The sequence below is a fragment of the Homalodisca vitripennis genome, chromosome 1, assembly GCF_021130785.1.
Source record: "Homalodisca vitripennis isolate AUS2020 chromosome 1, UT_GWSS_2.1, whole genome shotgun sequence".
Taxonomy (NCBI): Eukaryota; Metazoa; Arthropoda; class Insecta; order Hemiptera; family Cicadellidae; genus Homalodisca; species Homalodisca vitripennis.
In genome coordinates, this window is record NC_060207.1 from 146,343,720 (window position 1) to 146,357,041 (window position 13,322).

Genomic DNA, 13,322 nt, shown 5'->3' on the forward strand with positions numbered 1-13,322 from the left:
TGAGCTGAAGATTATTAGAAGTACTTAACATAATAGTATAGTTTTTCCCCAATAATCTCAACGTCAAATCAATTACCTATGTTACAGTTATACATGTTGATATTAGAGAGTTTGATTTTTAGAACTTTTATTAACATTCTGATATGTATAACATTGAAAATAGGTAATATGTTATGTATATATAACATACAAAGAACATAATCAGGTTGTAGAGTCAAAAAATGCAATTTCAGAAACAACTAATTACAGAAACCAAGAGAAGATAAAATTCACAAATTAAACTTAATGCCCGCTTCAGGATTTTAAAACAGAGTGTGTGCAACTAATGTCCCCAAAGCAATTACCGTAGTAGTTGTGGCACCTGAACAGCGCAAGGTCAACAGCTCAACATTATAATTCAACCCTGAAGCAACATATGATAAATAGAACCTTGTTGACAGTGGCGTGTATGGCTTTCATTTTTTTAGAAACCCTTTACGGTGTTTGTTGAACATTAAATTCCCTTTGTGCATGTGAATATATGGTTAAATATACCTGTAAACTGTAGGATATTTATTTAAGTTTAATATTATTATTATATTTTTTTAAGTATTACACTTATTACTGTACTTGGAAATTTTAACAAACATTTCATTGATTTAGAAATCATCGTTCAATAAAAAAAAATTAATGAATGCCTTGGCATTCTTGCGGCAAACTCCATACGGCTTAGGTAAGCATTTATGCTTTTCGGAATCCTCTCATGTTAGTTAGCATTTCATATTTATGTAGACGTAATTATTGTTAGTTAATCCCCTTCGTTAATTGGAAGTGAAAATAATTAAAAGTTTTTCTCCACAATTTTCTCTCCGCCACCTGGCGTCATTTCATGCCTGATTGAGATGCCGCAAGCCTGGTGACAAACAGATGACCTTTCATACCGAAGGGGAGGTGTACACTAATAAATAAATCAACCTTTAAGGGCTGATACTATTGATAAAATATTATTACACCCTAATGTAAGATGTGGATATCTTGCCTGGAGCAAATATCGCTGGAAGACTTTAAGCTTACATGGGCTTTTGTGAACATAATCATACTCCTGACCACTTCTTTCTTGATATCGCAGAGTATCCCAAATAATTTTCTAAATAAAAATACGTTACTTTAACTGGGCTCCAAGCCATGCTGATGACCATGCAGGCAGATACCCCTAAAATGATGACCCCAAAATGCTACTATAACGAAACTTTGTTAACGAAATCCTTGATTACAAACCCATCTAAAACGGCCCCAAAATAATTTGCTTTAAGCCGAAAAATTAATTAATTAAATATATAAATAAAAACTGCTTCATCGGATGGGTTAAGGAAGTGAAACATTGTTGGGTTTAATAATCAAACAAAATGCTGCAACTGAATTACTTTTACCATTTAATGTAAATACGTTAAAATTAATATTTAAACGAAGTTTAACAACAGGTAATCGAATATGAACATATATCACTGGGTTCGGCTTCGTAACTGAGTTAGGCCAATTTGTCTAGCGAATATCGCCCTACTTGTACCTGAAATGAATGTTTAACTCAACTATGCATAAAGTAATCGGAGAAATATCGATTTCAATTGATTTATTGTTGTATTATATTTTATATTAATAAGTACCCCTTCTTACGGCTACAGGAACGTCATTATTCACCAGTTTGAGTCCACATACGGGCTGCCAAGGCAATCAGCTGAATTTTATCCGAAGATTACTGCATAACCCGTGTCTGGTACTTCCTATCTAGGAGGAGATCCGCCACCCGAACCTTCGCTCTTTGAAATGGTGACAATCCTTGATTCTGTTAGTGTACGATAATTCACACTAAAATAACATAAACCTCATTTTCTTAAATTTACCGTAAGATCCTCTTTACCTAAATTTAATTTGGATCGTTGGATCATCATACCGTAGTCCATTCAGTTTGTCTCTGTCAATTTATATTTTTTATTCTTAATCAAAATCCACATATGGAATGTCCTTCCATAGTATTTTGAATGAATGCTGTAAATGATACCCCAGTGTCTTCATATAATAAACTGTTATTTGAAAATTGTTTCCAGGTGATAATCTACTCAAGTATTAATATGCTCAAGTACAAAGCTACTTCAAAATTATATTTTACTATGGCAAAGTTAGAAATATGGAATCTTATAATTAAAACACAATGTTTGTAGAGTACGTCATTGTAAGCAGTTGGTTCGTTTTACTACCTTTTTGGGCTGGTGTGGCTCCGGATGACCGAGCTATCTCAAAGTAGTGTTGTCCATTGAACTTGAACTGCTGCATGGAACCCACGAAGCTCGGGACTGCGTTGCTCACCTGCACTTCCTCTTCCAGGTGGTATATCCCACCCACGTGGACAGACCGGAGTTCCAGCGTACTTTGCTTTCCCAGCACCGTCTCCACTGCACAGTTTGCATGATTTTATCAACATGTTTAGGGACAATTAAACAAGTCTAACTTCTGGCTGAGTATACAGGAAGTTAGTACATGTTGCATTATTTCTCTGCAGAGGATAAAAATTAATGTTATAAAAGTATCCTTACTATGGAATATTTGAAATATAAGAGATTTTATTTAAATAAGCCGATACAACGGAGTGTCGAAGGACTCGACAGAACGTAACGAAAGGGTGAACTCACAGACAGACTGGGCTTTTGGTCCCAAAATAAAAAAAGTTATTTCTTGGATCTTCCTGTTTACCCTGTTTAAAGGTCTCTAGGACCTTTCCATCAAGAGTTATCGTACATAGTGTCAGACGAACAGATTCCCCTTTGACATTTTGTCCGTTCCAGTCTACCATCAATGGCCGCGCAGGCGAACTACTTCCAAGAACAGGATCGCTCTGCTGTCACCTATCCAAGCAGCAGCCACGCTCGACGTTGCTTGACTTGTCTATCTTGCGATAACCGCCGTACCCGTTACAATGCGTCGTTGACTCCTTCGAGCAACATATATATTATCAAGTTGTATTTGTCTAGGACTTTTCTATCTCATGGACTGTCAACGACACGATTTTAAGAGCTTCAATAAATTATGATTGATTAATGTTAGGCACAAATAATTTTTAACCTTAACCTTTAGATTTGCAAATTTGCTACCTCATTTGAAATAACACTTGGTATTGTTATAGAAGCTTGATAGGTTTATAATTTGTTTGATCTGTGCAGATATATTGAACACATGTATTTTCATATTTTTCTTTTTACATCTATGTTATTTTATAAAGGAAATTGAGAACGTGAAGGGCACTCGTATTATTTAACATTAAAAAATTAAATTTATGAATTGTATACGATCGCTCAAAATTTATAGTTTTGGCCTATTATGGGGTCTTGATAAAAAGCATTTCCAAACGAAATATGGTACAGGCTAATATTACAGCCTGTAATCTATCCCCTGTAGCCGAGCTAATAGAACTGTTTCTAGACTGCTATATTTAGTTTGTTCTGACACAAATATATTAAGGTATGTTCTGCATTGTAGTGTAATTAATCCAACCTTGGAAATTTTGTTATGTTATTTAATGTAAATGGAAAATGTTTTCCATGTGACAAGAATATTCTATAATGAATATGAGTGGTTTAAAATATAACTGAAGAGGGATTACTTAATTAAAGTTAATAAAGAGAGTTAGTTAGAGATATCATCTCCAAAACTTTAACTTATGGACATTTTACTTGGTTGGAAAACTAACCACAGTAAATGACTCGGTATTACAGGCTGCTCACAACGACAGGATGGCAGAGCGGTATCCATTGGTCTTTCGATCTAAGGAGCAGCAGCCAAGCTCTCTGTTACTTGACATCACCTATCTTAGTGAAGATAGTTATACCTTCCAGATACACTGGCTTATACTACAGTTAAGCAGATTATAACAAACGAGATCAATAGGATTTTCAATTATGATTAGACTACCTATATGAATTACCTCGTATAGGAGCCTCATCATCCACCTGCAGGTTGAGGTTGCTTGCTCTTCTCGAGAAGGTGACAGTATGCCACTGATTGTCGTTTAGTCCCTGTCCAGAGAGCATCGTCTGAAACGTTTCAATATCGAAGTTATTATAAAAAGTTTCATATGGAGTTTAGAGAAACCTCCAATATTTGCATTCTTAAATCATAAGAAAAAGTGTCTTAGTTATGTTAAAATGTAAACTAAAAAGGTTTTAAATTAGTTTTTTTAACTGTGTTTTTTTTTTAAAGATTAGTGTCTGAGATTATTAAAATAGATGATGAACCATTACAGCCACGTTTTGGCTGGCCATTACAGCCAGGAAGCATTATAGAGCAAACATTAAAAACAACTTATATTCATTTTATGCATTGGTAGATTTGTAATATTAATAGTTATCTGGTACATTTCAAAATGGGAGTTGATGTTAAACCTGGAAGTCAACAACGTTTAACCTACTGGACTCGGTAAGATTTTACTGCACAATAAAATTTATCATTTTACATGTCATCACATGGCCTTAGATATATTAAAACTATAAATAAACTTCGTGCGCAGAATCACATTACATTTTTATCTAGTGTGCTAGGACAAAACTTATTTTTATTTTGAATGTTCAATGTTGAAAGTAATTTAGAATTTTTCACCATTAAATGTCACAACAGTAATTCTGGTATTCTTATATTTTTGTATTGATTCATCATTGTATATAATAATAAACCTTATAACATTTGACGGCGGCAGATGTCAAAAGTACTGTTATACTTCAAACCAATCATCGTCAATAAGTAAATTGAAACAAACTACGTTGAATGATATTAAACTTATAAATCTTGTAACATTTCACAATGGAAAATGTCCAAAATACTGTTAACTTCAAACCAATCATCGTCAATAAGTAAATTGAAACAAACTACGTTGAATGATATTAAACTTATAAATCTTGTAACATTTCACAATGGAAAATGTCCAAAATACTGTTAATTTCAAACCAATCATCGTCAATAAGCAAATTAAAACAAACTACGTTGAATGATATTAAACTTATAAATCTTGTAACATTTCACAATGGAAAATGTCCAAAATACTGTTAACTTCAAACCAATCATCGTCAATAAGCAAATTGAAACAAACTACGTTGAATGATATTAAACTTATAAATCTTGTAACATTTCACAATGGAAAATGTCCAAAATACTGTTAACTTCAAACCAACCATCGGCACTAAACAAATTAAAACAAAGGCTGAAAGGCTGAGTAGTGTAACTAGTTCAGTTGTAAATATACCTTTTCCTTATCACCAATACGGATTGTCAGTTTGATGCGACCAGCAGATATTGTCAGCTGTAGTTTGTCTGCAGACTGATCCGCACTGGTCACCAAGAGCAAGCCGAGAGGACGAGTCGTCCTGAACCTCAGGGTCACGTCCTCAGTCTGAGACCTGAGTTCCTGGGGCAGGATCACTACCATGTGCTGAGATCCATTGAAGCTTAGCGTAGTAGCCTCTGCAAATCACAAGACAGATTCTATGTATTTACTGCATGTATTTTCATTATAACAAACCCTGTCGCCTATACCTGAACGTTTCTAAGAACTCAATTGTTTCCATTTAGGTAAAAATATTCCATCTTGCAAGGTAAATTAAAAAAGAATAACTGCTGGAGACTATTAAAAATCAAAGTGTGATTTTGTACTTTTTTGTTTTTTTATTTGATTATACATTGAATATACATAACGTTATAAGTCATTAATTTAATTCACCTCTTTACAAAGAAAACTTTGTAACAGATACATAGCTTAAGACTAATCTCAGCTTATCAACTAAGTATGTACACTACGTGCTGTAATGCTCTACAAGATGAGTAAAATTATCATAAAACTATTGAGTAGTTACCAGGGTGTGCTCTAGTGCAGACCACCCCACGCTACAACAAACAGCTTAAGACTTATATGCAGGTAGTTACTGGTACTTATTACTGGTAATGATGTGGCAAAGTTTTTACTTACTATGTGGGTATTGTACTAAACTTAGTTGAATATTGTATTTAATTTAATTTATTTCGAGATATTACATGGTTCCACATTTTTAAAAATCTACTAATAATGTTTAGAAAAGGGTGCACGCAAATTAATTCGGTTTCAAAATAAGAATAGTTTAGGTTTATCACGACCAACTACTGTAGATATCTAAATCCTGACGCTAACTATTTATTAAAATTGCATATAATTAGAAATTACTTTTTAAATAGCCATGCAAAACATAAATGATAAGCTGTAGACAGGTAAAACAAAAATAAAAAGCTTAAAAAGGCTTAAAAAGTTTAAATAACAAAATAAAAGTTTCCAGAATTGTAATGTTCGACTTTCAAAGATCTGAAAGAACTAGTTGAAGTTACAAATATTCAATCACAGATAAGATTGAGTGCATACAAACTATCTCGGATGAATATAATATTCAATCAGTTTACATGTATACTCGTACTGTACAAAATATATTGAAAAATCCCCACTTAGAAAAATTAAAACTCGTATTTCATGTAGATCAAGAATATATGGTGTGATCTTAATAGTAAATATATGAAGTATTGAGTAAAATGTCACGGAATTAAGATTCAGGAACGAAAATAGAGCAACGGAAGTAAAATTTCTAACAAAGCTATTAATACTTTGGAAAAAAATCGGTCAAGGAAAGAGCATGTGTTCACTCAAAGAAAGCTTTAGTATACATTTTAGAATATGAGAATTCACTTTATAGCAGAGTATGACAACAGTTTAGCTTTAATTATTTGAATATTTAAAATAGGAACTGTAGTGTGTTACGTGCCTGTGAGTATTTAAAGACAGTCATATATAGATACCAGTAAGATAAGTAAGGCTAAAGAGGGTTTATTCTTTGTTTATCATGACTGCAACACTCCAAGGCAGATGTGAGTTAATTTAAGCAATTATTTAAAGCATGCAACACATTACAGTTCCTATTTTAAATATTCAAATAATTGTTTGTATAAGAAAGAATCACTAACTGTTCTATAAACTCAAGACGAAACAAATAACAGCGTTAAAATACATGGAGTTAAACCCCCACTTATTACTTTATTAAATTACAGTGCAGTGTGTTTTATTAAATAAACATTTAGATAACACATACTGTGTTAATTTACTCAACAACGTTCTTATGTTTACTAAATATGTTGAATTTTTGTATTATTCACATTAAACTCTAGATTATTATAATATTATTATTATTAAACTCTAGAAACTACTATTAAAATGTACTCTATCACTACACAATACAAGATTCGAAATTTTGTACTAATTAAGTACAAGGAATACACTATTGAAAGTATCATCACATAAATGTAACAATTAGTAAAGACAAATAAATAAAATAAAATGGACAAATGATAACTCAATAAGAGAGAGCTGGCGGAGTCAAAAGGTCTAGAGGCACGCTATTTTACTACGTGTTTGAAGTCTTAATTACATTTTGAGTCAAGGGGTCAAGAGGACGCAAGTCAAAGAGAATACATTTAACATATTAATTGCGATATATTACATTATTACATAATTGTTAAATATGGATTTTAATATAGAAATTTAACTATATCTTCACTGAATTATAAGGTACCTCCAACGATAATAACTATTAGTATAAAGCTGAAAACTCCTGTAAAATTTACATAAGCCACTTATCCCAAAATCTGCACAGTGTGAGGCAAGCTGACGGTAAACATGTGACGTCATAGGCTGAGCCGATCATTTTCGAATGTCAAAAGAGCACACCCTTGCATTTTACAACTATCATAACAAGCAACCTTTGCCACATGTAGGGCCGGCGAAGTTTGTAGCGGAGCAGTCGCAGATGAAACGGTTCCAACCCTCGGAGCAGAGGCCTGAGTTCATGCAAGGCTGGGAGTCGCACTGAGTCCCCAGTGAGTGACAGGCAGGCTGGATAGAACCTAAGCAACAAATTAAAAGTAAATTAAAATTTCTGAGCACGACAACCCTTATGGTGTAAAAGGTGAAAGTACCCAAATTCACTTCATGAGTCTTACAAAACTATAAGGTCAACATGCAAAATGTATACGTTGTAAATAATGAACTATTATTGTTTACTAAAATGTTTTTAGTTAAAAAAGAAAAAAAAGAGGCTGTGTTTTTGAGCACCAATGGTATAGGATCGACAAAATATTAAATATACCCTTATTTGTTGAAAATTGCTATCAAATTATAATGATTGACATTTTTAAGATTGGTTTTTGTCTCTTATTATTAAAGCATTTTGAAGTTACTAGTATCTCATTTCGTTCTATTATGCAGGAGGAATAAAAATGAAAGTTTAGTCAGCTAAGCGAACTTTCATGTAGTATATAGTTCTTGCAACTGTTTCAAAGGGAGTCTTCGGTGCCATATTTTGACTATCTTATATTTTGGGGCATTTTGTAAGATAGATGTTACCTAATCGCTGAAATCTAACGTCGTTAAAAATATTTGTTGTAGTAAATGTTCGTACTATCCATTTAGAATTTCATCATAATAAATTGTTTATAATAAAAAAAAACTAAAGAAGTATTGACATCTTATATTTTTTAGTTACTTGCATAATACTGCATAAACCATATCATTAATTTACGATGATTTCTTAATTACAAATTTACATAGAGATCATGTAGTAACTGTTATTGCAAGATAAAAGAGGTCAGCATGGACCAAATTAGATTAAACTTCGGTGTTTGTTTGTGCTACCGGGCTGGACCAATGAACAAAGTGGGAGCTTGTTACATTAATGGTATTGGTTATTTCGCCTCAATAGTTCTAATACATCTTATTGATTGGTTCCATCTTTGTAAACGACTGTGATTCCTATTTGCTAATTTGTCTTTCCAATCTGCTGGTGATTTTCAATCAACCGCTGCTTTATTGAGGAGCCACAAAAAGTATATCTGTATGAATAATATTACTAGAGATAAACTCCAGTATTCATTGAAATATATATAAATAAAAGAGTTTAATGGACTCACTGGAATCCTGTTGCCTGGCGTACTCAGCAATGTCTAAAGCCTTTCCATTGACGGCGAAGTCTCTGATACAGCCGACATACCCAATGTTTAGTACAGCTGACCATAGTGCAGGTGGCAGTGGAAGGGTCGTTGGTCCCAGGCCTCCGATGTACATTCCGCCTTCTAAATCTAATTGATTTGACTCTCCTAAAAACAAGATGATCTTCATGAAAAAAATATATCTTATTATTTCCTCATTTAACTTCAATAATAATTCCGCATGCATTATTAGGGAATGAATAACTCAGGTGTGAGTGTAGTAAAACCCATAGTTTCAAATTCAGTTTTACACGAAATTACCATTTATTCTAAAAAATATTTTTGGAGTGTGGTTCATGCTACAACGTGTAGGTTGTAGTAAGTAAATTTTCAACGAAACGCGATTTTATATCGTAACATCCTCAGGAAAAATGCTGTCTCTTATTCTATTTCCATGCAACCTTGTAATTTTTAGTAGATAATTCTCTTGACATATTTTTGTTAATGTGATGAATCTAGCGGAATACCTTTTTTATATTACTATACTTCAATAATTAGAAGATCCTAAACGATACGACATGGTCAAACTAGCATAATATCGATATTCCCTTTAGTTTCTTATAGAAACTTATTGTATTCTGTTTTTTTAATGCCAAGAAACACAAAAGAACTAGGATGACAAAATAATGGATCATAAAAGATTTGTGTGGATAATGAATAATGTCCTTCTTATCTACGTAGTTTCTTTTAACGTTTCCAATCTCGTACAGTACATAATTCACTCTAGAATAGTGTTACAGTATGAAGCTCAGGATTTCCAGTGAGACTAAGATTTTTCATTTCATATTTTCATACCACTTTATGGGAGTGCAATGTATGTAGAGGCACTCCGTAAGTCTAAGAGCTTGGTATGTCGCCTGATTCACATAATACCCTAGTAATAAAAATGGTCATAATTGTCTGCATACACTGGTCCACAACTGAACTGAAATAAAATATAAACAATTGTATGAATATGGAAACATTTGTTAAAATTTGTTCTCAAATGTATCGATAAACTTTATGGTCAATATGTAAAAATAGTATGCCTCAGTGCTTAATATTTTACATTGATAAAAATATACTTCTCTCTGCTGTTTTGTAGGCTGAGGATTGTAAAGGTTGAAATTATTAAAATTAATTATAGTCTCGTATAAAAAATTAAATTAGAGTTCAGGCTAAATTCACATTTTCTACCTTACAAAACCAGAATTTCAACATGGTTTTCATTAGTTTTTCTTGCAGTACCAACTGTGAATTTTGATTACTGTACCAAACATGTGTACAAATGTCCAGGATATATTCCAAGTTTATATTAGCCTACTTTTCCAGTGAGATATTACGATACTATGTTTTATGTACACCATAACACGGAAATAAAAACAATAATTTGTATTATCTCGTGCCCAACAGTTCTTGAATCTTGATTAATATTTTTAACAAGTGTACAATTCATATATACTATTATTTATAAACTAATAAAAAGTCTAATTATAAGAGCAAAAACTTTCTTTTTATTAACTATTTGAATATCCACCTGTATGGAAAAATGCATTTAAAAATTGAACAATATTAACGTGACGTGGGATAGAAAGTCTGAAAGGAAATGACAATGTTAATCACTTACTGTTCAACTTATTATATATTCCTGTTATATATTTGTTCTTATATATTTTGTGGTATAACTGGTGGCGGCGGGAGGAGTGTGGGAGGAGGAGACTCTGGAGGAGGATAAAGGAACAGGAATATGATCCTAACACAAAGGACTCCGGAATGCTGACCGGGTGTGCTGAAGTCAGCAGCGTTCTCGTTGACTGTGAGTCGCCCCTCCCTGCCATTGCGCCTCAGCATGACCTCATGCCACATGCCGTCATCCACCCTCCTCGTGGTCGCCTTCACCTTCACCGCCCCCGACCCCAGATCCAGGTGCAGGTACAGGTGTCCCCCCACCATCTCCAACGCAAACAGGTCCGCCTGCGCCAACTGCAACACAATCGACAAGCTGTACACTCTTGCATAAAAAAGTATTATTCGTAAAATCACATTATCAAAAAATGTAGTTTGTGTGAGAACTTGGGCCCTAATGTATTCAGAATATGTAAACATAAAGTAATATATATTCTAGTAAAACCATCTTTGCTGACCAAAAAGTGTAATATTACCAATGCAGACAATATTTTTAAAGTAATAGACCGTTTCGACCATAGTATATAATATACAACAAATCGTCTTGTGTTTATTGAACTAATGTTTTAAATATATATGTAGTTATATTTTAAAGCATACAACTCTAATACTGAGTATATAAAAAATAGTATACCTGACTCTGATTGAAAGGACCAGGATAGCTCCATAGTATTGTTATATTTATAAAATCAGAAATAAATTTAATTTCCAACAAAACAAAGGGATAATAGTTAGAATTCCTTGCACGCAATTCATGTTTCCGATAAACATGTATGCAAATCCCAATGTGGAGCTCCATATGTGTATGAAGGTCTCAATATTAATTGATAAGACTTTTAAAGCTAACAATATATGTAATTAGATTTAAAATAATATTGGTACATCAATGTCCCGTCATATTGTAACAATTGCAAACATATTGTTACAATATATTTGTCGTCATATTGCAAACAATCAATACGTTAGTTTGGACTTATTGAACCTGCTTCCAAGAACTGCATACATATATTATGGTATACATAATGCTATTATGCACAATGCAATTATAATATACGTTGTGTTTTAAATCCAAACCTCTTTCTTTGTTTGGCATAATTTAATGCGCTTAACGATTATTGATGGATTCACCTTTTTGGTAACTTTTATTATTCACTTTCAAATTTACAAAATACTTGTCTTCTATAGATTTTCTCTTTACGTTTTCCTGAAATCTATTATTTCGATAATACAGTTAAAACACCGGTAAAAACACAATTAAATAGCAATTTCAGTTGGATTTGGAAATTTTTACCTAAAAAATATTACAAAGTACAAAACTAAACTACACTTAGAGTAAAATAAGCAAAAGCAGACTTCAAAACGTAAACGATTATCGTATCGTGGTATCATCAAATGAAAAACCATACTTCATTACAAGATTAAAGTTTTCCAACGGAATTAAATATACTAATTACTATTTCACTGCATCCCTTATAGAAGTAGCATATATACTTCTTACTTATATAAGTGTACCGTAAAGTTAAAAATTTTTAGCTGTAAATCTAGTTATAATAAGTAGTTAGATTATAAATTTCAAACTATATATTGAATGTCTTTTTGCTACAATATGACTTTCTCATTAATTAATCAATACATTTCTTCATGCAGTAAACTGAAAAGGCGAGTATATCTCAGATAGGTACTTTATACGTCATGCCCTGTTGTATAAACATGATGAGTTTTAAAATAAAAGTTTATTGTTTATTGTTGTTAAAATTAAAAATTGTTGTTTCTGTCCTGAGGAATAATTAGCAACTGAAATTATGTTACAGAAAATCAAAGTAAAAACAAATAAATATGTTACATGTGAGGATCTCGGTCCACTGCTGTAGATAATGAGTCCGTCCGCCTCCACAGTTCTTATCTTCAGAGAGATAGATCCGGTCCTCGTAGCATCCCAGGTGGGCACGACCTGGACATTTGCATAATTAGTAATGCGTTAATAAACTGTGAAATCCATTCTTAACATTAAACATTTTGTCTAAAAGTAGTAATTTAAGTTTAGTATAATTAGGAGATTATAGACAACAATTACCACTGACAAATTCTATTAGGCTACAAAGTAAACAGGATATAGGTTTGGAGCAATATTGAAACACAAACTGCTGCAGGTCACCGTCCTTTGTTCAAGCATTAAACTAATAAACGTCCCGAACCTTTGTTTATTGCTTAAACCCACAGAAACTTTGGCTGTGATCTAGTTTAGTTTAAATTACGTGGAATCTTTCATAATTATAGTAATTAGAATGCAGTTCACAACCGGTCAATTGGTTCACAAAGTTTTTAGCTGTAGTTAAGGAACTATTTGTAATATATCCTCGAAATTTCGGAGGATAAGTATAAAGTTTGATACCGAAACACTTTAAAGCCATGGTATTAGAATAATACTTTGCCATTATTATAGTATTGAGTTGTAAATTGTACGGACTATTAAAAGGTTTATCACAAAAAATATCATAGCCACTTGTACTTGTTAATTACTCTGATCACTTGACGTTAATATTTAATTAATTCATCCATATTAAATGGCTATATTGTCT

At 32.6% G+C, this 13,322-nt stretch overlaps 1 protein-coding gene across 2 annotated transcripts in view; it reads right to left on the bottom strand.

Annotated features, from left to right (window-relative positions):
* LOC124373411 (neurexin-3-like) overlaps positions 1-13,322 on the bottom strand; it is a 53,728-nt gene that overhangs the window by 17,454 nt on the left and 22,952 nt on the right. For both annotated transcript variants that reach the window (XM_046831792.1, XM_046831786.1), the window contains exons 6-12: positions 12,587-12,694; positions 10,839-11,040; positions 9,001-9,186; positions 7,795-7,938; positions 5,267-5,484; positions 3,956-4,064; positions 2,235-2,429 (exon numbers count right to left, since the gene is read on the bottom strand). In XM_046831792.1, the coding sequence (XP_046687748.1) occupies positions 2,235-2,429; positions 3,956-4,064; positions 5,267-5,484; positions 7,795-7,938; positions 9,001-9,186; positions 10,839-11,040; positions 12,587-12,694 (1,162 nt within the window). The remainder of the gene's footprint in view (positions 1-2,234; positions 2,430-3,955; positions 4,065-5,266; positions 5,485-7,794; positions 7,939-9,000; positions 9,187-10,838; positions 11,041-12,586; positions 12,695-13,322) is intronic.